The following is a 23,522-nucleotide window of genomic DNA, read 5'->3' as shown; positions in this document are numbered from 1 at the left end:
AATGTTCTTTTTGACTAGGCAAAACTGAATTACAGATATCTGCAACACATATCCAGTCTAGCTGTTAAATGTTAAGATGGCTTGCCATACTGATTTTGCTCATCTCAAACAAGCCTTTTCTTATGTAGTCTACGTTGAATGAAACTGCGCATTATTTTTTTCCGAAGAGCGCGGAATTTTATGACCCAGTATTCTCCAAACCCAACTAGCCTACCTATGTTTTAAAGCATAAAAAAACTTTTATGCAGCTGTTTATGTTTTAAAACATAAAACATAGGCTATACTGTTTTATAATAAATTATGCCTGATAGGCTACAACAAAAGGCAGGAGCAGAAATGTAGATTCACTAATGAAATGTCCATGACTTTCACATAATAGTATTATAAATGATTAAATGTCCATATTTTAAAGCCTGGAAATAACAAATTTTAATAATTATATATCGTATTTCTAGGGTTTTCATAACAACGGGAGCCCCGGTTAATGATGATGCAGCTGTCTGTGCTGCAAAAAAACCCTCTAATTATTTTTTTTGATTTTTTTTGTCGTTTTGATGATGAACTTTTAATGTAATCCAGATCGCTGTGAGCGTCTGCTCGTCGGTTCGGCGGTGTCTCGGCTGTGCTCGGGTGATTCCGTGAATAACTGACTCTTCTCTATTTTGCATACTAGTTCCGAGCGTGTGTCGAAGGCTCTCTGCTCCTGCGATCAGTATCATACTGTGAAGAACGTTTTCCCTGCAATGGACGGGTAAGACTGCGTTGTTTACAGATTATGTGAAATATGTCATTTTCAGAGTATCTTTAGATCGCTTTGAAGCAAGGTTAGTCGCAATCTTTTGCGTTCTGACAAGGCCGCTCACGCAGACTGGTGATGCATCACAGGCAACATTGGCTAATAATAACAAATGCGCGCTAGCTCCGCAGATCAAATGGTATCGCTAAATAGATGCAATATGTATGCACAGAAAATCAAATAACATTCCGAGTCATTTAATATCAGTCTATAAAATGATTCGTGTTATATGATCAACAGGGACATGTAATGTAGTTTAGCTCCACGGCTAACGGTACTGCTGTTGCGCGTGCGGGCGCGTCCGATTCCCTTTGTTTGAATGTAACGGTCACTCACTCCATCCGCGAGCTGAATATAAATGTGTAGTTAATGAATATTACTATAAAACGGCGCACAAGTATTTTTTTTGTGAGCTTTATTCGGCTTATTATAACAAACTGCTGCCAATACTACTGTCCGCATTAAATTGTTTTATGTTGTACTGTTACTGTAACGTTAATAGTTGCAAATGAAAAATGATTGTACCAATGACATTATCTTGTGTTCAGTTGTGACATGATGTGTATTTGATTAAGTGAAACTGTAACAGATCAAACGGCAAAAATGTATCGTACTTTTTCTGTTTTCTCCCTTCAGCATTGCAAGCGATGTTGCAGTTGGTGTGAAGGTAAGTGGTTTTTGCCACTTTTTGCCACGAAGGGAGGGGGGAGGGGTTACAGAATTTATCAAAACAAATCTGAGAGAGTAAACCCGCAGAGGACCATATTATCTTGGGTTGATCTCTAATGTGAACAATAGATACAAATAACAATTATATGAGTTAATACTATATTTTAATCATTTGAACGATTTACTGAATTTGCAGTGTACATCTGTGTCTTTCTAGAGAAGCTCAGATGAATTGCTGTCTGGCAGTCTCTACAACAGTCCAAACTCTTCAGTCACTGGTAAGAGAAATAAACGGACATCAGCTATTGTGTAAAAAAATGCTTTTATAAAATATTTACATAATATACCTGGCAAGGTTTCGTAAAATATACACACAGCAACAAAAATGTAATGATTTATTAGAGTATTTTATAAACAAATGACATCTAAATCCATTCTGCACAATCCCACTGATATTTGTTTTGCAAAATCAGCACAGGAAATGTGAAACAAATTGGCAGATTCCATCTTAATAAATCAGCTGATAACTGAAAATTGCACTTTTTTATGTTTAACTCTTTCTACTGGTGTGGCCATTACCTAATACCACTCACTTGCTAAAAAATAATTCTGTTACCATTCCAGAGGCAGTCATTTAGGGGCTGTTTACACCTGGCCACTTCATGCGTTTTCTCAGATCGGAAACGACCAGGTGTAAATGCCCACCGAAACGCATTCGAGACGGATTTGAATCCGATCGCTCAAACCACTTCAGGAGGAGGTCTGGGCCACATTCCAGATGAAACTGGACAAGTGTAAATGCAACTGGTTGTTGAAACCACATATGTAAATGTTACTCCTCCCAAAAATGCTAAAAAATAAACGTGTGAGCGTGTTATATAGGCTATATGTCATGTTATAGTCAGATATATGACGACGCTACTGCAACACGCTTCACTGCAGCTGAGCATCTATTCATTAAGCCAACGTGCAAACTATCGCAAATGAAAGTGAAAGTAAGCCGCAGACGCTTAACACACAATCATCTTCATTAAAAGTAGCTAATGAAACGAAATTATCTTACCAGGCTGTTGCCGCTCCTTATTGCGGTCTTTGATTTAAAAAATTTAGCTGATGATCAATAAAATGCAGCTTATATTGCATAGCTTATTGTTGCTTTCGGTGACGTGCACTCCATTAAATCTGCATATAGTGCGGGAATTGAAGATCGGATTTATATCCGTTTCGCAAAAACACATTTATATGACCAGGTGTAAATGGAATCGTTTTGATAAATCAGATAGCTATCCGATCTGAGAAAACGCATGAAGTGGCCAGGTGTAAACAGCCTCTTAGAATCTGGGGCTGGATTGGCAAAAATCTTCTTAAGAGAAGTTATGAAAATTCTTAAGATTCATTATTAGCCTTTAGCATCACATATAAATATATTTCTACTTGATCAGAATCCCCATCAGATCTCAATTGGAAGTTATTTCAAACTTGTTTTGAGCTGAAAATTGTTTAAAATGTCTTGAATATTGAGGTTAGCTGGTAGCCTGATATGAAAACATGGGAAATGAGCAGCGGTGCTGACCAATCCTGACTCGGATAAACTTCGCCTTTGTCCATAACCACTCCCAAGTTGGCCTGCTTTGGACCAAGGTATTTGACGGGCCAAAAACTCCTTGCCGTTGGCCCTGAGGAGCCACGATCAAGCCCGGGAAGTGACAGTGGAAACGCGTCTGGCTCTGGCACACACTAGCACACTCGCTTATGGTCCCGACAGTGAAAACGCGGCTCTTGGGAGGTTGGATAACTGTATCATGGCCCAATGTAAGCGGCGTGCGTGGGGAAAGAGCAGCAGAGGCCGTTTCAGCAGTGGCCAACTCCGTTAGGGATGTTAATGGGTTTAAAAAAAAAGATCTAGGCCTAAGTTAAATACTGTAGTATACTATAGAGTATTTATTAAAAGTTGCAAGTTTTATGATCTTGTACTGTTTAATATATAAAACAAACCAATACATTTATTAAAAATCTTACCCTTTGGGTATATACGGCAAGTTGCCAGTTATCCTAACTTTAAGAATTTATTTACAAATGATTTTTAAGAACCTTCTTCACCAGAATTTGAATTAAGTTTTGTCTAAAGAACAATGATAAGAAAAACACGAACATTCTTAAAAGATTAGTTCACTTTAAAATGAAAATTACCCCATTATTGACTCCCCCTCAAGCCATCCTAGGTGTATATGACTTTCTTCTTTCAGACGAATACAATCGGAGTTATATTAAAAAATATCCTGGCTCTTCCAAGCTTTATAATGGCAGTGGAATGCAACCAACAGATTGAAGCTCAAAAAAGTGCATCCATCCATCATAAACTCCACACTGCTCACTTTTTTTTTTTTGCTTCAATCTGTTGGTTGCAATCCACTGCCATTATAAAGCTCGTAAGCGTTCAAAAGTGAACTACTCCTTAAAGAATTATTTTTTGGGAGTACAAATGTTCTTAACTTTTTACTTAACTGCTATTTTATTTTTATTTTCTAAATGTGAATCCCGCCTCTGGACTTTATAATGGACATAACTCTTAACAGACTTTTTTAAATTTGCTGAGGAATTATACATTTTCATTTTATAATAAATGAAATAATGATCATAATGATATATAATTATAATATGACTGTGCAACATACAAATGATACAAAATACACTCACCGGCCACTTTATTAGGTACCCCATGCTAGTAACGGGTTGGACCCCCTTTTGCCTTCAGAACTGCCTCAATTCTTCGTGGCATAGATTCAACAAGGTGCTGGAAGCATTCCTCAGGGAGTTTGGTCCATATTGACATGATGGCATCACACAGTTGCCGCAGATTTGTCGGCTGCACATCCATGATGCGAATCTCCCGTTCCACCACATCCCAAAGATGCTCTATTGGGTTGAGATCTGGTGACTGTGGAGGCCATTTTAGTACAGTGAACTCATTGTCATGTTCAAGAAACCAATTTGAAATGATTAGAGCTTTGTGACATGGTGGAAGTAGCCATCAGAGGATGGGTACATGGTGGCCATAAAGGGATGGACATGGTCAGAAACAATGCTCAGGTAGGCCGTGGCATTTAAACGATGCCCAATTGGCACTAAGGGGCCTAAAGTGTGCCAGGAAAACATCCCCCACACCATTACACCACCACCACCAGCCTGCACAGTGGTAACAAGGCATGATGGTTCCATGTTCTCATTCTGTTTACGCCAAATTCTGACTCTAACATCTGAATGTCTCAACAGAAATCGAGACTCATCAGACCAGGCAACATTTTTCCAGTCTTCAACTGTTCAATTTTGGTGAGCTCTTGCAAATTGTAGCCTCTTTTTCCTATTTGTAGTGGAGATGAGTGGTACCCGGTGGAGTCTTCTGCTGTTGTAGCCCATCCGCCTCAAGGTTGTGCGTGTTGTGGCTTCACAAATGCTTTGCTGCATACCTCGGTTGTAACGAGTGGTTATTTCAGTCACTGTTGCCCTTCTATCAGCTCGAACCAGTCTGGCCATTCTCCTCTGACCTCTGGCATCAACAAGGCATTTCCGCCCACAGAACTGCCGCTCACTGGATGTTTTTTCTTTTTCGGACCATTCTCTGTAAACCCTAGAGATGGTTGTGCGTGAAAATCCCAGTAGATTAGCAGTTTCTGAAATACTCAGACCAGCCCTTCTGGCACCAACAATCATGCCACGTTCAAAGTCACTCAAATCACCTTTCTTCCCCATACTGATGCTCGGTTTGAACTGCAGGAGATTGTCTTGACCATGTCTACATGCCTAAATGCACTGAGTTGCCGCCATGTGATTGGCTGCTTAGAAATTAAGTGTTAACGAGCAGTTGGACAGGTGTACCTAATAAAGTGGCCGGTGAGTGTATATACACGTGACATACGTGGGGCCCTATGATTTCCGCGATGAGGAAAACGTGAACGGAATCACAGAATCATAGAATTTCTGGGGGGGAGAAAGAAATTTCATAGATTTTTTATTTATTTTTTATTTTAATACATGTAGTTGTTTTTATGAATTTAATTAGAGATGCTTTTTGGTTATTCAAATTGAATTAAACCATTAAAATGGAATCCAGAAAACTTGAATTTGAACAATTTGGTAAAAATAAAACATAATTTGAGAAAAAAAATTAACTTATTTCATAGGACCCTCACCCTATAATAAATTTATGTTAAATTGTATAGGTTTCGTGATTTCAATTAATTACACATGCTTTTTGATTATCAAAATTTAATTTAACTATTAAAATGAAGTCGAAAAAAACTGAAGGCAGAAAAATTAAAACATAAAAAATGGAATTTGTATATAAATAATACGGAATTTGGGGAAAAAATAAAACAGATTTCATGGAGACCTACATACTGTACATCAGATAGGTCTCAACTCAGAATACAACGAGCATTGTTATTTCACTAGCCAACTATAGTAAGAGTTTGTATGTGAAAACTCTCTGACAGAACGGGGCATTTATTCATGGTGTGTTCTATTATAAATAATTAGATCATGGAACGCAAAGAAATTAAGACAAAAACTTAAGATGAACGTGAGATGCAATGTACTTTTAAAACTACTTTTCACTTGACCTGCTGTCTTCAAAACATGATGCTCATTGTGTGAGATGCTGAAAAACAGCAAGGGATAGTAAAATGGCCAATAACTTTCACCTGACACATACATAGGTCAAAAATTATAAGGAGTGCAAGCAAAATACAAGAACAAATCCTGTGTGAATGGACTTTAGGTGGTATACAGATGTCACCTGTTTACCACATTTTCACTTATCAATGAAATACAAACAGAATATGGGAAATACCATATTGCTTACAGCAGATGATCTCGAATGGTCTGTATTTTTCGATAATTTCCCCAGTTATTGCCAAATAATATATAGTTCAAATGGTCTTTTTTATTAAATGTCATATAAACCTGAAGCCAGCTTTTGGAGTGCAGCTGTATTTCTGATTTTTTGACAGCTAATGGAGGTGACACTAAGAAACTGAGGGTGGAGGACAGCATGGATAGCCCACCGTCTAGAGTCATTCATATTCGGAAACTCCCCAATGAGGTTTCCGAGACGGAGGTCATCGCCCTGGGATTGCCCTTTGGAAAGGTCACTAATATCCTGATGCTTAAAGGCAAAAATCAGGTATGTGATGAGTGGTGGTGGTGGTGAGGAACATTAAACCCAGCTCCTGTTGAGAGATCTTCTGAAATTCAGTTTACTGTTTAAAATGGCTTGCTAGAAGCTGCTTTTAAATTGAATGAACAAAGTTTTTGCTCAGCCATTTAAGGAAAACACCCGTTTCTTCATTTTGAACACTTTCCCACAATTAGGCATTTTTGGAGCTGGGAACAGAGGAAGCAGCTGTTACCATGGTGAACTACTACACAGCTGTTACACCTCAAGTGCGGAATGTCCCAGTGTTCATTCAGTACTCCAACCACAAAGAGCTCAAGACTGACAGTGCGCTCAACCAGGTTTGAAAACACGTTTTAATGTTTCATAACTAAAATATGGCAGCAACAGAAGTGTGTAACTGGCATTGCTCCTGTCCTAATCTGTTCCCTTGGTTTCCTTCTGAAGCGAGCTCAGGCCGTGCTGCAGGCGGTGTCGGCAGTCCAGGAGGGCGGCTCTCCAAGCTCGGACATGGCCGGTGAGAGTGTGTTAACACCTGCCCCCAGCCCAGTACTCCGAATAATCATCGACAACATGTTCTACCCAGTCACTCTGGACGTCCTCCAACAGGTCACTGCCCACAGCAGGCATCCATCTGGAATAAACTGCAGTTAAAAACACAAGCCAAATGTATTTTTACACTCTCATGCCTCTGAATTAACATGACTTTGCCCTGATCTCTCTTAGATCTTCTCCAAGTTTGGAACCGTCATGAAGATAATCACATTCACCAAAAATAATCAGTTCCAAGCTCTTCTGCAGTTCAGTGACCCCGTAAATGCCCAGCAGGCCAAACTGGTGAGTGGACGAAGAGGAGGATTGAAACCACCGCAAACTCCATAAATGTGTAATGATGTGCCAAAGCACTGTTATGAGATTTTTAATGTAATGGTTATGGCCACAGGCAAATTATGATCCAGTCATATGTTGGTTTAGTACCTTTCTTTCAGTTATGTGATGAAATGACTGCAGTTGTCATTACTTGTAGAGGAGCGTTTTTATTACTTTTAGCCAGGGCCCTACAATATGCGCTGGATGTAATTATTCTTATCCCTTTTCACCCTTGTCATAGAATAACAAACGTGGTGCACTGTCTCTCTCTCATCCTCCATCTCTCTTTCATTAAAGTCTTTGGATGGCCAGAACATATACAACTCCTGCTGCACTTTGCGCATTGACTTCTCCAAGCTGGTCAACCTGAACGTAAAATACAACAACGACAAAAGCAGGGATTATACCCGTCCCGAGCTGCCCGCAGGAGATGGCCAACCACCTGTGGACCCGTCTGTGGCCGCCGCTCTCAGCAAAGATTCCACCTCCCTGCTCGGTATGTTAGAAACGGCTCTCATGTGTGCCTCTAACGCAAACGTTGCTCAATCACACCTTTTAAGACCCATCTTCCCTGTCATTCTCTGACATGCATCATCATCTCCTGTCTGCTTAGCTTTAGTTTCAGAGCAGGGTAGAGGTGTGAATGCTTCCCCTCTATTGTGAATCATGAGAGTTTTCTAGTTCTTTGTGGAAAATGGGTCAATGGTGCCTGAAATGCAATCCCGTCTAATTGATGTGCCATTCAAAAACGTTGCTTTACGTTTATGCCGCTTCCACGGCCCCCAGTCTGTGTTTGATCCCGTAAGACTTTGACTGTACACGTTCTCCTTAGGTACTCCCTCTGGAATGGTAACTTCCTACTCTAGTGGTGGAGGGTTTCCATCTTCTCTAGGTACCTATGCTTCCATTTACTTTCCTTTATCCTTTTGATTTTCTAACCCTACTTGAATGCGCTCTTCCCTCTGAAGGACAGGGACTTTTCCAGTGCTGTCAGAATTGGCAGGGCTTTCATGTTGAAACCACCCCAACCATTTGTCCTGACTTGACATGCAGTATTCATAAACAGTGTCGCTATTTGTCAAAGCATAAATCTGAAGCTGCAACAATAAGCCCTTCCATTCTGCATTATGGGCCTGACGCAATAGATTGACACACACTAATTAGGGGCCCGTATTTCAGACAGACTGGCAATCCAAACTGCCAAACACAAGTTCCCTTTAGCTAAAGCAGAGTACGGCCTATCGAGCGGCTAACTACAGCAAGCAGAAGGGGCCCAAAAAGCAATTTCGTTTTCGGATATTGCTCCAGAGCGCCAGTCTGTGTGAAATCGGTTCAGATAGCGATCTGCTTGGCGGCAGATATTGACTCTGGGATGTGGGTTTGCCCGAGGTGTGTGGTGTTGGCTGGGTAACTGGATGTGCTTGGTGCGTTGGGTGCAGAGAGTTAGAATGCATGGCCACAGGGCAGATCTAGCTGAGATGCTGAGCCGTTGGCTCTTCTTGGTTATGTGGTCTGACACGGTCTTTCCTCTCTTCTTCTTTCTCTCTGTAGGGGCCATTAGTCCTCTGAGTGCAGCGGCGGCGGCGGCGGCAGCTGCAGGGAGGGTGGCGCTGTCCGGACATTCGACACCTGGCGGAGTGCTCCTGGTCAGCAACCTCAACGATGAGGTCAGTACACCTCCACAGAACACCCTCACACAAACATATCCCTACTCTCTTTGTTCACAGTCTTCTCATTGTGTCAGTCAGGTCACCAGTGCACTGTATGTCTCAGGTTGTATATGTTCAGTCCTCATCTGTTTGAGTTATTTTTAGTTTAAGGGTCCCTCAACATCACCTTCATGACATTTAGCAGCAGAGCAGTGTTGACATACTTGAAACGCTGTGTTGCAAGATCACAACATAAAAAAGAGGGATTCTTGGTGATGTCATAAACATTTTCAAAGTTGTTTAATTTGAAGATATTTTTCCAGTAAGTACTAGGGCTGGGTGAAAATACAGATTTTTCATATTAATCTAGTTTTTCAATTGAAAGATCCGATATCAGTAAACCCCATGATGCTTTCAATGCATGCTTATTTTCAGTGCCTAAGTGAATTTTTTTTAAACATCTACAGGTACCTGACACATTTTGTGCTTTCAGTGTTTCGTTCCAAATCTTTCATTAACCTGTAATGGCCCAAAATATTATGATATAATATTATATCATGTCATTCCAAACCCATAATACTTTTGTTACTTTTCAGAACACAAATGAAGACATGTTTAATTTTCTCTCTTAGGGATCTAGACTAACATTTGTGAGCAGTAGCCACTCTCTACAGATAATGGCACCCTCTTTGTTTCTTGGAAATGCACATTTTACAGTAATTTTAGCTGACAGTAGCTTGAGGTGTAAGGTGTAAATTAATTTTTCATTTGCAAAAAACATCTGTAAAAATTGTATCCTCATTTTTATAGGGTAAAATCTAAATATTCTGACCGAGTTAGAACTCTGATTAAAATGGGTCTTTTATGGTATCATATCATACATTTGTAGATCATGATAGCCAGAGGTAAAACCATGCATAGCACCTTACTACCATGCAAAAAGTAACTATGGTTTTTATATTTGTTATAATAGCCTAAACACATTTAGTATAAATATAAATGCAAACAATTGATATATCCTAATAACAAAACAAAAAACTAATTATATTCCATTACTTCTTTAGTACATGTCTACATAATAATAATATTATAATAAAATTTGTCATGATTATCCCATATTTCTGCCACAATACCATGTTTACAGTTAGTGTTACTATAGTAAATCCATGGTAAATGTTTGTCATTTGTGGGTTGCAAAGCTTTCTCACTGGATCGTTGTTGTACAATTTCGATTTTCTGCATCAGTGTTTTTGAGGAAGTACAGTAAGCGCTGTTTTATCTGGCTCTAAACTAGTTTAAATCACAGAGACATTAGTTCGCCTGGCTATCGATTCAGATGTTCCGATTCGATATCGATTTGCAAGTTCTTAATTCGATTTTGATTCTAAATTCGATTTCCGATTCGACTCAATGAATATAGATTTAATACAAATCCTATATTTATAAAAAAAGAACAGTGAACATAAGATTACAAGTGATTAATTAATAAAACGAAAATTAAGAGCCACAAACCTGTATATTAAACTTTTTTTATTCTAGGTACACTTGGGGTACATTAAAACAGAATCCAACTCTATATTTAAAATGCATGCAATGAATATACAGGATTTTGATGCAAGATGAAAAAATTGATGCTGAAAATTAGACAAGTCAGAACAGTCGCATGCCTTGATCGAACAGGATCAGGTTATTTTATGTTTAAGATAAAACAAACATAAAATCTCATAGCATTAGCTGTAACGTGGAAGCTGCAAGCCAATTAACAGTGTAGGAAAACTAATACTGGCTTTTGGGTGATAGATAAATAAATATGAAAAGATTCCTGGCCTTTGAGAATTGATTTTGAATCGACCACATAAAAAAAACAAAAAACGATTAATCGGAAAATCAATTTTTTTGCCCAGCCCTAGTCATTAGTGGTTTGTGTAGGAGAACTCTGCGCAGAACTTGAACGCTTCTCACTGGATCTCTGCGCTGTTTAGTGGTTGTCTTGATCAGGACCTGTCGGTAAGCGAACGCATTCACTCTAACTCGTGCTGCTCTGTCTTTTGGGCCGAGCTATTTAGTCGCAGTTTAGAGCCCTGCTCTTTTCATTTGTCTATCTATTGAAAGTCAATGCAACCAAAACTATTATAAAATAATAATACAAATAACCCCTATTAACAGAGCAGTTTAATCAAATTTTTCTGAAGAGACTTACACCCTAGAAAGTTAGTGCCAGTCTGCAGACTTTGGGCAGTCAGATTTCACAGAAAAATCATAGTGTATGATGGGCACAGACTTTTTTATCTTCAGACTATGATTCCATCTAGTCTGAAAGAAAGTAACGTGACATGACAAATTCCATACTCTGAATTTGTCCTCTGCATTTAACCCATCCAAGTTAGTGCACATATAAACATTATGTACCCCTGCCCCATTTCAGCGCTGTGCTCATTGTGTTCTGTCTTCTGGTAAGATCCTACTGATTTATTAATGAACTGTTTGTTTTAAAATCTACTGACACTTGTTATGACATCCGATTCAAACATTACAATGCTCTTGATAACTTTCGTAAACTCTACAATAAGTAAATCCACTTCACCAGCTAATTACTCGCTGACAGCGACGCCATAGAAATATACAGAGCTACCTCACAAATGCAAGTCCAAACACGTACTTTTAAAGATGGCTATGTGCTTGTTTCTCAGGCGCATAAGGTCTACTTAACACACATAACATATGTAATTGCGTTTATTTGTCACGTCTCCTATTAACAAGGCACATGCTAATTGTTAATGAGTTAGGCCTGTAGTGTGTTTGTCTCTGTGCACCTTATGAAAAAAAAATCAGTGACAATACCCAGTCCTACTAAATACATTTTTAATACAATCCAGGGCTTCCTTTATTATCCCCAAACCACTGTAATCACATTCCCATGTTGACTTTGCTCTCTTGCTGGATGTTTTGAAGCTGATGTCAAAGTCATTTCAGTCACTTTTCTAATGTGCAGTAGATTCAGAATGATATGTTCAGTCACACACAATAAACAATAAGCAGGTGACTTTGTCTTGAATTCAGATTGACCTGTCTCTCATTTCCATCCTCAGTGTATTTCATATATTACGTTCAATGTTATTTCAGTATATTTGCAGTTAGTAGAGAATTGATAGCGAGTAGTAAATGAATTGAAACCTGTAGCTCTTTGTTCTCTATTGTGAAATTTATACTTGCAGAAATATACTGAAAGCATTCTCAGTAAGGTTTTCGTCAAAATGGAGGGTCTCTCTGCAGTCTCTCCTCTGTGCAAATTTTGATCACTGTCTCTCCTCTCTCTTTATCTCTCCCCCTCTCCTCTCTCTCTCTCTCGCACCTTTTCACGAGCGCTCTGTCTGGAAGTAATATCTAACTGTCTTTTCTCTCTAAGCTGTATCTCTCTCTTCCTCTCCTGATGCTCCACTGCCTCTCTCTAAGCTATTCAAAGTTGGTATGAAATGTGGTAGCCCCACCCGCCTCTCTCATTTCTCTCACTCTCTCTCTCTCTCTCACTTTGATTTCTGTCTTTTTTGAAGTGTCTCAGTAATTTCCCCATCATGGTTTTTTGTTTTCCCAAACACTTGTGGGTTTGTGGAGTTTTCGACATGACGTGCTCTCTATTGATGCCATAACTCTGCAAGGTGGTTTTCATGCCTACCCGCTGCATGGCCCCTCCCCCTTTACAACCATAGGCTGCTGTTTTGTTTGGTTATTGTTTCTTAATGCTTTCTCATACCAAAGCCTTCCACTTGCTCTGCATGCTTTGTCCTCCTCTCAGCGTTTCTGTGCTGCAGTTAGCTTGAGTAAATGTGCCCTGCCCACGTTCGGTCTCGGGTGACTACGTTTGGCACTGTTAAACATAGTCGGGGGAAGCAAAAGAAAAAAGAGAACCCTGCCATTTTCTGACCAAACTCCTGCATTTCCTATGTACTGACCTGTATATTATTTTTGTCCCCCCCCCCCCCCCCCCCCCCCTCCTCCAACTTATTTTCCTTTTGTGTATTTTTTTCTCCCTTTTATCCCACGCTGCTTCCAACCCCTCCTTTTTTCCTCTCCTCTCCTCTTCTGACTCCTCTGTGATTGGTTGGCCCTTTCTCTCCTGCAATCCTGTCTCCCCGCCCTCCACCCATTCATGCTTTGTGCCTGAACCAAAACAAATGTTCCTTCTCGGACCGACTTGTCCCAATTAACTGCCTTGACCCATGCTCCATGACCACCTCACCATTCTACGGGAAACCACCCTCCGTTATGGATGATCTGTTCATCTCCGCTCTACCTCGACTCTTCTCTCTTCCTGTCTTATGCTGCTTGCTCTTCTCTCCTTCTAAAGATGGTTACGCCCCAAAGTCTGTTTACCCTCTTCGGTATGTTATCGTTAGCAATCTACCTCTTTTTGTTTATCTATTGTTAATTTCATTTCAGTTGTTTTTTCTCTTTCATTTACCATTTAAGGGTTAGTTAATAATCTGCCACTAGTCTATCAACAGTTTCCTAGTTTTCCAGTTTAATTTTAGTTCTATTATGCCAAATTTCAAATGAAATAGTATTTTTTTTTTTTTTTTTTTTTTATCCTTGGCTTTCGAAGCCTCTGTCTCTATCTTGCTCTATCTGTCTCTCTTCATGTACAGCTTATATTAATGCATGGTTGATTATTTTGCATGTAGGCTTTTGATTTTAACTTTCCCATATCACATGAGCTTGTTTTTGGAGGGCGTATCAAAATGTGTTGTGTCTGTTAGAAAAAACTGTTTTGGACTCTTTGGTGTAGATAATTTGGAAGATTTGTACCATCATCTTCACCTTTCATGTCAGAACCGGAGCTTCTGAAGCACTAACTTGTCCTTCCTGGTTCACTCCTCTCCTCCTCCCTCCTTCCCTCCCTCTTCCATCTGCCCGTCGCTTAACCGAAGGTGTCTACGGTGATGTGCAGCGCGTGAAGATCCTGTACAATAAGAAGGACAGTGCTCTAATCCAGATGTCTGATGGAAACCAAGCCCAGTTAGGTAAGCTGATGCGCAGTTTTTTTGTGATTAACACCATGTAATGTGCTTATTTCATGGCGCACATCCGTGTCTTCGTGATCTAGCCATGAGCCATCTGAATGGGCAGAAGATGTATGGCAAGATCATTCGTGTGACCCTCTCCAAGCACCAGACAGTACAGCTGCCTAGGGAGGGTTTAGATGATCAGGGCCTGACCAAGGACTTCACCAGCTCTCCACTGCATCGCTTCAAGAAGCCTGGGTCTAAGAACTTCCAGAACATCTTCCCCCCTTCAGCTACACTTCATCTCTCTAACATACCGTGAGTATGCAGGAGAACTGTCTTCCTATTACTGAAGATCTGCCGGCTTTGCAGACTTGTACAGTCCTAATGAATGGGAATGGTGATTTTTCTGTAGGTTTTGTCATTGTATTAATGCATGTTGTGTATTGTTCTGGCATCATAAATCTTTGACCAACTGCTGACCATCTTTTTCAATTAATCCCTTGCAGTGTTTTTCAGTTCAAGTCTGAGATTAAAATGTGGCTACTAAGGAAAATTTGTTTTTCTTTTTATTGGTTCATGCATCATAATAACATTTTACCATTTACTCTGAGGAAATGCTAATAACTGCTTGTTTCCCCTCCAGTGATAATGTGACAGAGGAGGATTTACGACTGCTCTTCTCAAACTCCGGCGGTACAGTGAAGGCGTTCAAGTTTTTCCAGTAAGAACACTGCATTTCATTTCTCAGCTGTTCATGCATAGTCATCGCTTTGACTGCCATGTTTGTTTTTCCCTTCTAGAGATCGCAAAATGGCTCTGCTGCAGATGTCCACGGTGGAGGAGGCGATTCAGGCTCTCATCGACCTTCACAACTACGACATGGGCCGTGGTCACCGCCTGAGGGTGTCCTTCTCAAAGTCCACCATCTGAGGATTCCCTGATGCTATGTCACCTTTCCTTTCACCCCCCGCCCAGGAGCCTCAAGTTGAATTCAATTTTACCAGTCATTCCTTAACACCATATCAAACACTTCAATGAGAATGGCCTGTTAAAGGAACACTCGTTCTGTATCTGCTCCTGCTATTATTTGTTTGGCCAGCTGTTATTCTATTTTAGGATGGATTGACAAAAATGTGCCTTACTTAGCAAAATAGCGTCATCTTTTTGTTCCTGTCATTACAGATTATAGAGGTACTTTGTGCGTGATGATTTTTTTTTAACCTTTACAATCACTTTGCTTTGTTGTTTTGAAAGTGATAGTTTACTTAGCTCTTGTGTCCTCACCATGTCATTTTTTTAACAATTTTCTAGCTCTGAAAGCTAGTCGGCTTGCTTTGATTCAAAGGTAAAAGCTACATTTTTTATGGTCTGTTGAATTGAACCTAATTTCATTTGATTGAATATACTCCCAAGTTGTAAATTATCTTGTGCATTTGTAGTTTTTTTCTCTTTTTCTTTGATCAGGCACCCAAGGTACTTTTTGTGATTGAAACCTGTGGTAAACAAAACAATGACAGTGGGGAGCATAGTGTGTGACGTATAGTACCTGCTTTGATATTTCTCACTCACTTTTGCTTCAGTGAATTCTGTTACCCATTTTTAGAAGAAAACCAAGAGCATGTGCTGATGGATCTCAGCAGTTGCATGTGTCAGATAGACCATGTTTGATGTTGTGATGTCTCATTAATGTAGGGACTGTTGGGACCAAAGTAAATGTGCCTTTAGTCTTACTTTATTCTGCATTGTACACATGGTTTTACCTCTGGAATATTTTTAGTAATGGAGAAAAAAACAAAATCAGACTTTCCAACAGACATCACTCATACAAATGATCCTTAATTGTCTGTGATTGTAATTGTGTGAGTCGCTCACTAAATCTACTGAAAAATGCCGTGTTTTTTTTGTGGTTTAGGTTGTGGAAAGGGGAGGGGGGCGTTCTGTACATTTTCTACATGAATTGAGTTTTTACATCTGTAGGAATGTAAAGTCCAGTATAGATGCGGCACAATTAAAAGTTAATTTTTCTACCAAGCTTGTGCTTAACGGTCCCTGTGGTGTGGTGTTGTGCTTTTATCCTGTAGCATGCTGAATAAACTCTTCTCGCTCTACATTCACCTCTGCCTCTCTGCTGTCTCTTTCTCTTCCTCTACTGTCCTTTGTATCACACTTTGCTCATTTTCTCTGATGCACTCTGTCTACGGTTGAAAAAAAACTAGCTTGCCTCATTATAAAAATACTGGAAGTCAATACACCCTGGAAGTAAAACGTTAAAACTGCAATCTTCGACTTTATTTGCAGTAATAACTTTGCCAACCTGTTGTCATGTGTCCTCTGTCATTCTCTATTTCCTCATGCTTATCTCCAAATCTCTCTGTCCACTTTTGACTTTGCAAAATTAAACTGCATATCAGTGTGGCTATAATCTCTGAGAGCAGGGTGTTGGGGTTTCAGATTGATACCCGTGTGTTTGCATGTAGTTAAACGGGAAAAAAGTTGCTTGCCGTATCCAGCCTTTCAACGTGTGCTGATTGTGCGTTGAAGCAATTGGTTGTCTGCTGGAGAAAGGACAATCATCTGGCACTGATTTAAGCTAAGGCGCAAGGTAAAAAAATTGCAGCTTGCACCGTTTTTGTGAACTGGTATAAACAGTAAAGTAATGCAGTGCCAGAATCTCTCTGGGAGAGTGTTTCTGTTTTGTTAAGCATGGCGTCTTTTTTATAGAAAAAGCTTTCAGAGTACAATGCTTTTTCTACAGTCTATCTTGAAGGAGATTTAGCGTAATGGGGTTGTGTTGCCTCTAGGATAGGTTACTTGGCATCATGAAATCTGAATATTTTGGATTTTGCTATGTAGAACAGTGTGATAAGGCTGTTTTTGGCAAATGTCATTGGCCTTAAAAAACATTGAGCCAAAACTAGAAAAGTAATGTGTGTCTTTACACCCAGTAGTTTCTTAAACTTTTTTTTTCCAAAGGATCAAACCAAGTTCTGGTGTTTTTTCTGCAATTGACAAAGCTGCTTGTTTTCAAACTAGGTAGTATTGATATATTAAATTAAGCACGATTCATTTTGTTCTTCAAAACAGTAGTTGTACCCTCAGTTTCACAGACAAGGTAGCCTGGTTTAAACCAGACCATTCTCAGTTGTAACTGAGTTATGGTCTGGCAAAGCGTCATAGACAAATCATTTCCAGAGGGGCGTCACCAACGGACGTCGCGGATAGACCTAAAACCAATCAGAGCGATGAAGGAGATGACGTATGCAGAGCGGCAGAAACATCTCCGAGTGTTGTTCTTTGCTCGGTTTTTAACAAAAAGGAAACGTTTAAATCGCTTAAAACAGACGCGATAGCTGATTCGAACGAGTGATGTTCGACGGCGGCATCCATCTTTGTAATGTAGGTAGGCTACAAAATCTGCTTCAAAATCCCAGCGCTGTCGTCATCGTGTAAAGCCCGCCCCAACGCTTCTGATTGGTGCCTCGATTTCGACGGATTGGAAATGGGCTTGAATGAGCTCTTTGCCAGACTAAGGCTGTGTCCGAAATCTCCCACTACTCACTATATAGTGGACTATATAGTGAGCTCGCCATTTTGTAGTGCTGTCTGAATGTATAGTGATGATTATTATAGGCCTACCCTATATAGTCCACTCAATGTATACCAGAATGCATTTTGAAAAGTAGCGTACAACCGATGGTCACTAACCCAAGCCCTACATACCATCATGCATTGCGCTGATCGTAAAAGACCTATCAGCATCATCTTCATCTTTAACTTACAATTTGACGGCGTCTCGCTAGCGTAGCAAGAACGTACTCGGTTACTAACGTAACCTCGGTTCTCTCTAGAGAGGGAACGAGTACTGCGTAATAGCTTTACGCTAGGGGAAAAACTCTTTTCCCCGAGATATTGAAGCCAAAAATTATCCTTAATTTTTTATTAATGTAAAACGCTTTGCAGCAGCAAGCAGACATAGGCGAAACAGCTCGCGTGCCTATTGGTTGCTCTTGCGGCAAATGCAGCAGCCTATCGAGAGAGACTCTGCGTGACGTAATGACCAATGGGGGCAATTCGCGCCCATATCGTCACGTCCCGCCAGAAAGGGCGTGGTCTCACCCTATAAATATGCTCGTTAGGCTGGTACAAGCTGTTTTTTATCGCTGAAGCGAACCAGAGCGTATTCCAAGCACGGCAAGATACGCAGTACTCGTTCCCTCTCTAGAGAGAACCGAGGTTACGTTAGTAACCGAGTACGTTCTCTTACGAGAGTATCTCTCGTACTGCGTAATAGCTTTACGCTAGGGGAACACAATGCAACACGCCGTGCGTACAGGGATCCAACACCAAAGTCCCAAGGGCCGAAGCCCAGGGCTCATGTAGTGCACCATAAACTCACATAGAGTGGAGGAAGAGAGGCTGGAAGCGTCATTCCCTATAAAAAAGCACCCAGCGGGGCTATCATATGACAATAAAACGCGCAGCCAGGGTAAAAGCTTTCAGCCTGATCTGGGTGGCCATACGTGTGTCAACACTCATGGGGCTGCAGTAAACTCAGCATCTGGGCCGCACAGCGGGGCAGATAGCACTGAATTTTAGACCGCCAAAAGCTTAGCTTGTAAGGCGGGTACCTCCAGGTTATAGTATTTTATAAATGTAGACGGCGAGGCCCAGCCCGCGGCCGTACAGATATCTTGCAGGGAAACCCCGCTCGACCAAGCCCACGAAGAGGCCACGCCTCTCGTGGAGTGCGCTCTGACACCCAAGGGGCACTGTAGGCCCTTTGCAGAGTAAGCGAGCGCAATGGCATCCACTATCCATCTGGATAGGCTCTGTTTTGAGGCGGCGAGTCCCTTGGAACGCCCGCCAAACAAAACGAAAAGCTGCTCCGTCTGTCTGAAAATAGACGAGCGTGACACATAAGCTCTCAATGCCCTGACGGGGCAAAGGAGACTCGCGTCCTCCTCCTCACTGAGAACCGGAAGGGCGGACAGGGAAATTACCTGGGCCCGAAACGGTGTATTGAGGGATTTCGGGACATACCCGTGCTTAGGTTTGAGAATGACCTTCGAGTCATTAGGCCCAAACTCCATACACGACGCGCTTACTGAAAGCGCCTGCAAGTCCCCTATGCGCTTCACTGAAGCGAGAGCCATGAGAAACACTGTTTTGAACGACAGGTGTTTCATGTCCACCAGCTGGATTGGCTCGAACGGGGCGCCTTTCATGGCCTCCAGGACCGTGGAAAGGTCCCACGTCGGGACTGAAGGGGGCCTGGGAGGGTTCAGCCTCCGAGCTCCCCTAAGGAAACGCACAACTAAGTCGTTTTTCCCCAGCGACTGGCCAGACACCGGTTTTGCAAACGTTGCTATGGCCGCCACATATACTTTGAGCGTGGATGGGGTCCTGCCCTTATCCAGTAGCTCTTGAAGGAAGGAAGCACTTCCGAAACCCCGCATTCCACAGGTGAAAAGCTCTGGGCTTGACACCATGCAGAGAAAACAGACCATTTCGAGGAGTAGAGCCGCCTGGTAGACGGAGCTCTAGCCTGCGCGATCGTGTTTAACACTCCATCTGGGAGGCTAGCGGGTACCCGTTGATGGCCCATGCGTGCAGGGACCACAACTCCGGGCGAGGGTGCCAAATCGAGCCCTCCGCCTGAGAGAGGAGGTCCCTCCTCAATGGTACAGGCCATGGGGCAGTGCTGGTCAGCTGCATCAGGGCAGGGAACCACGTCTGGTTTGCCCAGAGCGGAGCTACGAGCAGCACTGGGCAACCGTTCTCCCTGATTCGTTCCAACACCTGAGGCAGGAGCGAGACAGGAGGAAAAGCATATAGGGGGCAGCGGGGCCAAACATGAGCCAGCGCGTCCTTGCTTTTCGAGAAAAACTCCGGGCAATGAGCGTTTTCGTGGGACACGAATAGGTCCACCTGTGCTCTGCCGAACGTTTTCCACAGCAGCTGGACCGTCTGCGGGTGCAGCGACCATTCCCCTGCTGGAACATTGTTCCTGGACAGTCTGTCTGGTCCCACATTCAGGTGACCAGGCACGTGCGCTGCTCTCAGTGAGAGCAGGCCGTGTTGAGCCCAGACCAGGAGGCGTTCCGTCAGCCTGTGAAGGTTTCGTGACCTGACGCCGCCCTGGCTTTTTATGTATGCCACCACTGACATGTTGTCCGACCGGACCAAGACGTGGTGGCCTGTTACCTGGGGACAAAAACGCCGTAGCGCTTTGTCGACTGCTATCATCTCCAAGCAGTTTATGTGTAGGAGCAAAATCAGCCCCAAAATCAACCCCAGCCATCAGCCCCAGCATTTTCTTAAACCGTTTGAGCTGAACTATCGAGCCGTGGCGGAAGGATTTCGCGACGCGCTGAATATTTAGTCCGCGCTCTGGTGACAGGCGTGCCGTCATGGATAGCGAGTCTAACACTGTTCCCAGAAAAGGACATTTTCTGACTGGGAGACAGTGAGCTCTTCGCCCAATTGACTGTGAGGCCCAGCTCCTCGAGGTGCTCGAGTAATGCGGCCCTGTGTTCTATGAGCTCCGATCGTGATCGAGCTAGAATCAGCCAATCGTCCAAGTAGTTCAGGACTCGCATGCCCTGAAGTCTCAGGGGTGCGAGCGCCGCGTCCATGCACTTCGTGAATGTACGAGGTGCTAGGGACAGGCCGAACGGCAGGACTGTGTATTGATATGCCTGGCCCTCAAAAGCGAATCTCAAGAATCGCCTGTGATGGGACGCTATTTGTATTTGGAAATAGGCGTCTTTCAGATCTATTGACATAAACCAGTCCCCGTGGCGCACTTGCGCGAGGATTTTCCTGGTCGTAAGCATTCTGAACTGGCGCTTCACAAGCGCTCTGTTCAGCTGTCGCAGATCTAAAATGGGTCTGAGACCTCCATCTTTTTTCGGTACCAGAAAATATCTGCTGTGTAGGCCCCCTTTGCTCTGAGCTTGAGATAAAGGTTCTATAGCACCTTTGCTCAGTAGTTTCGCTATCTCGGCTCGAAGTAGATGAGATACTTCGTTTTCCACCGTCGTCTCGACGCGCGCCGTATAACGGCGGGGACGTCGAGCGAACTGTAGCGAATAGCCTCTTTTTATAGTGTTCAGCACCCATTCTGATACCCCAGGAAGCTGTGCCCACACTTTCGCGTGAATAGTTAGGGGTAGAATGAGATCTGGGCTCTGGCCGAGACATAGTGACGGCAAGAGAGCTCTGGCGTGCTGTAACGCAGACACTGTGTTTACAGTGTGTGAGGCGGGGGGCGCGCCGATCGCGGCGGGCAGCCTGGCCGCGCTCAAAACCCTTATAGCAGTTTGCTGAGGGAGAGAGAGCGGGGCGAGCCCCGTGGGGCTTAACATGTCTGTGAGTGAATGTGGGCGCAGGACAGCGGGCACATTTACTGCACTGAAAAACACCGTCGGCCTGAGCTGACTGAATGCGTGTTGGTTTCGTTTTCACAGAACCCGTGGGACATGTGGTGTGTTGTGTTTGTGGGCACTGAGATGTAGGCACATTCACTACATTTAGTGCACAATCGACATGAGGCGATTTTGTTTGTGCGAGCCCTGCATTTTTGCGGGCTGTGTTTGTGTGTAGAAATGAGCCCTGGGTTGTAGGCATTTTCAATACACTCATAACACCATCGGCTGTGGCCGGAATACCAGAAAATACACCATTTATGTGATTTATCTGGGTCGCCGTGGGAACAGCATTTGTGTGCAGGCAAGCGGGCATGATACTGGCTTGCTTACTGCAAAATACACTGGAACAGTCACATTTTCTGGAACTGAACGAGCGAAAATTTCAGTGGAAGTCTGGCCACGGCGAGACTGAAACACCGTCGATTTCCTAGGAGGCTAGGAAGACTTGTGTTGGTTTCGTTTTACAGAAACCGTGGTAGTGTTTGTGGGCACTGGGTTGTGGGCCCATTCACTACATTTAATGCACAATTGACATGCGTTGATTTCATTTGTGCGAGCCCTGTACCGTGGCGGGCTGTGTTTGTGTGTAGAAATGAACACTGGGCTGTGAGCATTTTATTACACTTATAACACCATCGGCTGTGGCCGGAAAACCAGAAATACAATGATTACATGATTTTTCTGGGTCGCCGTGGAAACGGCCTTTATGTGCAGGCAAGCGGGCCGTGGTACCAGCTTGTTTACTGCAAAATACACTGGAACAGTCGCATTTTCTGGAACTGAACGAGCGAAAAGTTTCGGTGGAAGTCTGGCCGCGGCGAGACTAAACTTTTATCTGCTGCGAGAGCCGGGATCGAACACGGGTCTCTCGCGTGAAAGCTTCGGGTTCCGCCACTGGGCCACAGGGAGAACTGCACTAGCGCAAGCAGATAAGAGAGCGTCATCACAGTTTTGTGTGTGTCGGCGTTTGTATGCAGGTGTGCGTGTTATACAACAGGCTCATTGCTGCAATAATGACATTTTCAGCCGCTCAAACTAGGAGCTGAGAAATGTTTGAGAAATGGAGATTAGTCCGGCCTCGGCGGGGACTAAAACACACTCTTTTCTCATTTTCCGGTGACGCACGCCCATGGGGGGCGGGGTAGATTTCTTATAACGTAAAGAAAGCTAGCCGCAGTTTTAGGGCTCGCGGTCTTGATGCTGGCCCGTTTCCTTGACGACTCGCGGACAGAAGGCGGAGGTCCACAGAGCTCGCCTGTTGCGCGGCGGTTGTGCGGGCGCCTCCCAATCGAGGCCGATGCTTTCCACGGCCTGAGAGAGCAGACGCATCAGCTCAGTCTCAATGCCGGTTCTCTTACCAGTGGTCTGGCGGGAAACGCTAGCGGAGGGGAGGTCCACGGAGCTCGCCCAATCCTCGCTATCGGATGCCAGAACACGCCTCGGTGGGTTCGTCGAACTCGTGGACGGACGCGGCGGCAGGCGGCGGCCGTTGTCCGTCAGTGAGCGACTCGAGCGAAGCCGGCGGGCGAACCGGCGAGCTTTGGCGGGCTGGAGAAAGCTCGGGAGCGCGCTGGGCGCGGCGCTGCTTGCGGCGCGGCACCACGGCGGGCTGTGGTGAAGGCTCGGAGAATGATGCCAGGCGAGTCCTCAGAGTCACCATAGGCAAAAGCTCGCAATGAGGGCATCCGCCGTCAGCGAGCGCGAGAGCCGCGTGATCCTCACCCAGGCAGGAAACACAGATGACGTGCCGGTCTCCGTCGCTGAGCGGGGCGCGGCACGAGCCACAGGATGGCATCTTTAAAAAGACCCTTTCTGGCGGGACGTGACGATATGGGCGCGAATTGCCCCCATTGGTCATTACGTCACGCAGAGTCTCTCTCGATAGGCTGCTGCATTTGCCGCAAGAGCAACCAATAGGCGCGCGAGCTGTTT

At 43.4% G+C, this 23,522-nt stretch overlaps 1 protein-coding gene across 2 annotated transcripts; it reads left to right on the top strand.

The window, feature by feature from the left end:
* The first annotated feature begins 616 nt into the window (after positions 1–616).
* On the top strand, positions 617–15,406 carry ptbp2b (polypyrimidine tract binding protein 2b). 2 transcript variants are annotated; one of them, XM_056256978.1, is made up of 15 exons: positions 617–751; positions 1,433–1,463; positions 1,683–1,743; positions 6,475–6,647; positions 6,836–6,979; positions 7,086–7,247; positions 7,365–7,475; positions 7,806–8,004; positions 8,341–8,400; positions 9,060–9,175; positions 13,503–13,536; positions 14,083–14,175; positions 14,259–14,475; positions 14,804–14,881; positions 14,961–15,406. In XM_056256978.1, the coding sequence occupies exons 1-15, from the start codon at positions 744–746 to the stop codon at positions 15,088–15,090; spliced, it is 1,617 nt and encodes a 538-aa protein (XP_056112953.1). In that variant the 5' UTR covers positions 617–743; the 3' UTR covers positions 15,091–15,406. The 2 variants fall into 2 exon arrangements, with proteins under 2 accessions (XP_056112953.1, XP_056112955.1); XM_056256980.1 differs by lacking the exon at positions 8,341–8,400.
* The last annotated feature ends 8,116 nt before the right edge of the window (positions 15,407–23,522 follow it).

The sequence above is a fragment of the Rhinichthys klamathensis genome, unplaced genomic scaffold (assembly GCF_029890125.1).
Source record: "Rhinichthys klamathensis goyatoka isolate OS25496 unplaced genomic scaffold, OSU_Roscu_1.1 h1tg000134l_1, whole genome shotgun sequence".
NCBI lineage: Eukaryota > Metazoa > Chordata > Actinopteri > Cypriniformes > Leuciscidae > Rhinichthys > Rhinichthys klamathensis.
The sequence above is the reverse complement of the archived record's forward strand: the minus strand, read 5'-3'. Positions and strand labels throughout refer to the sequence as shown.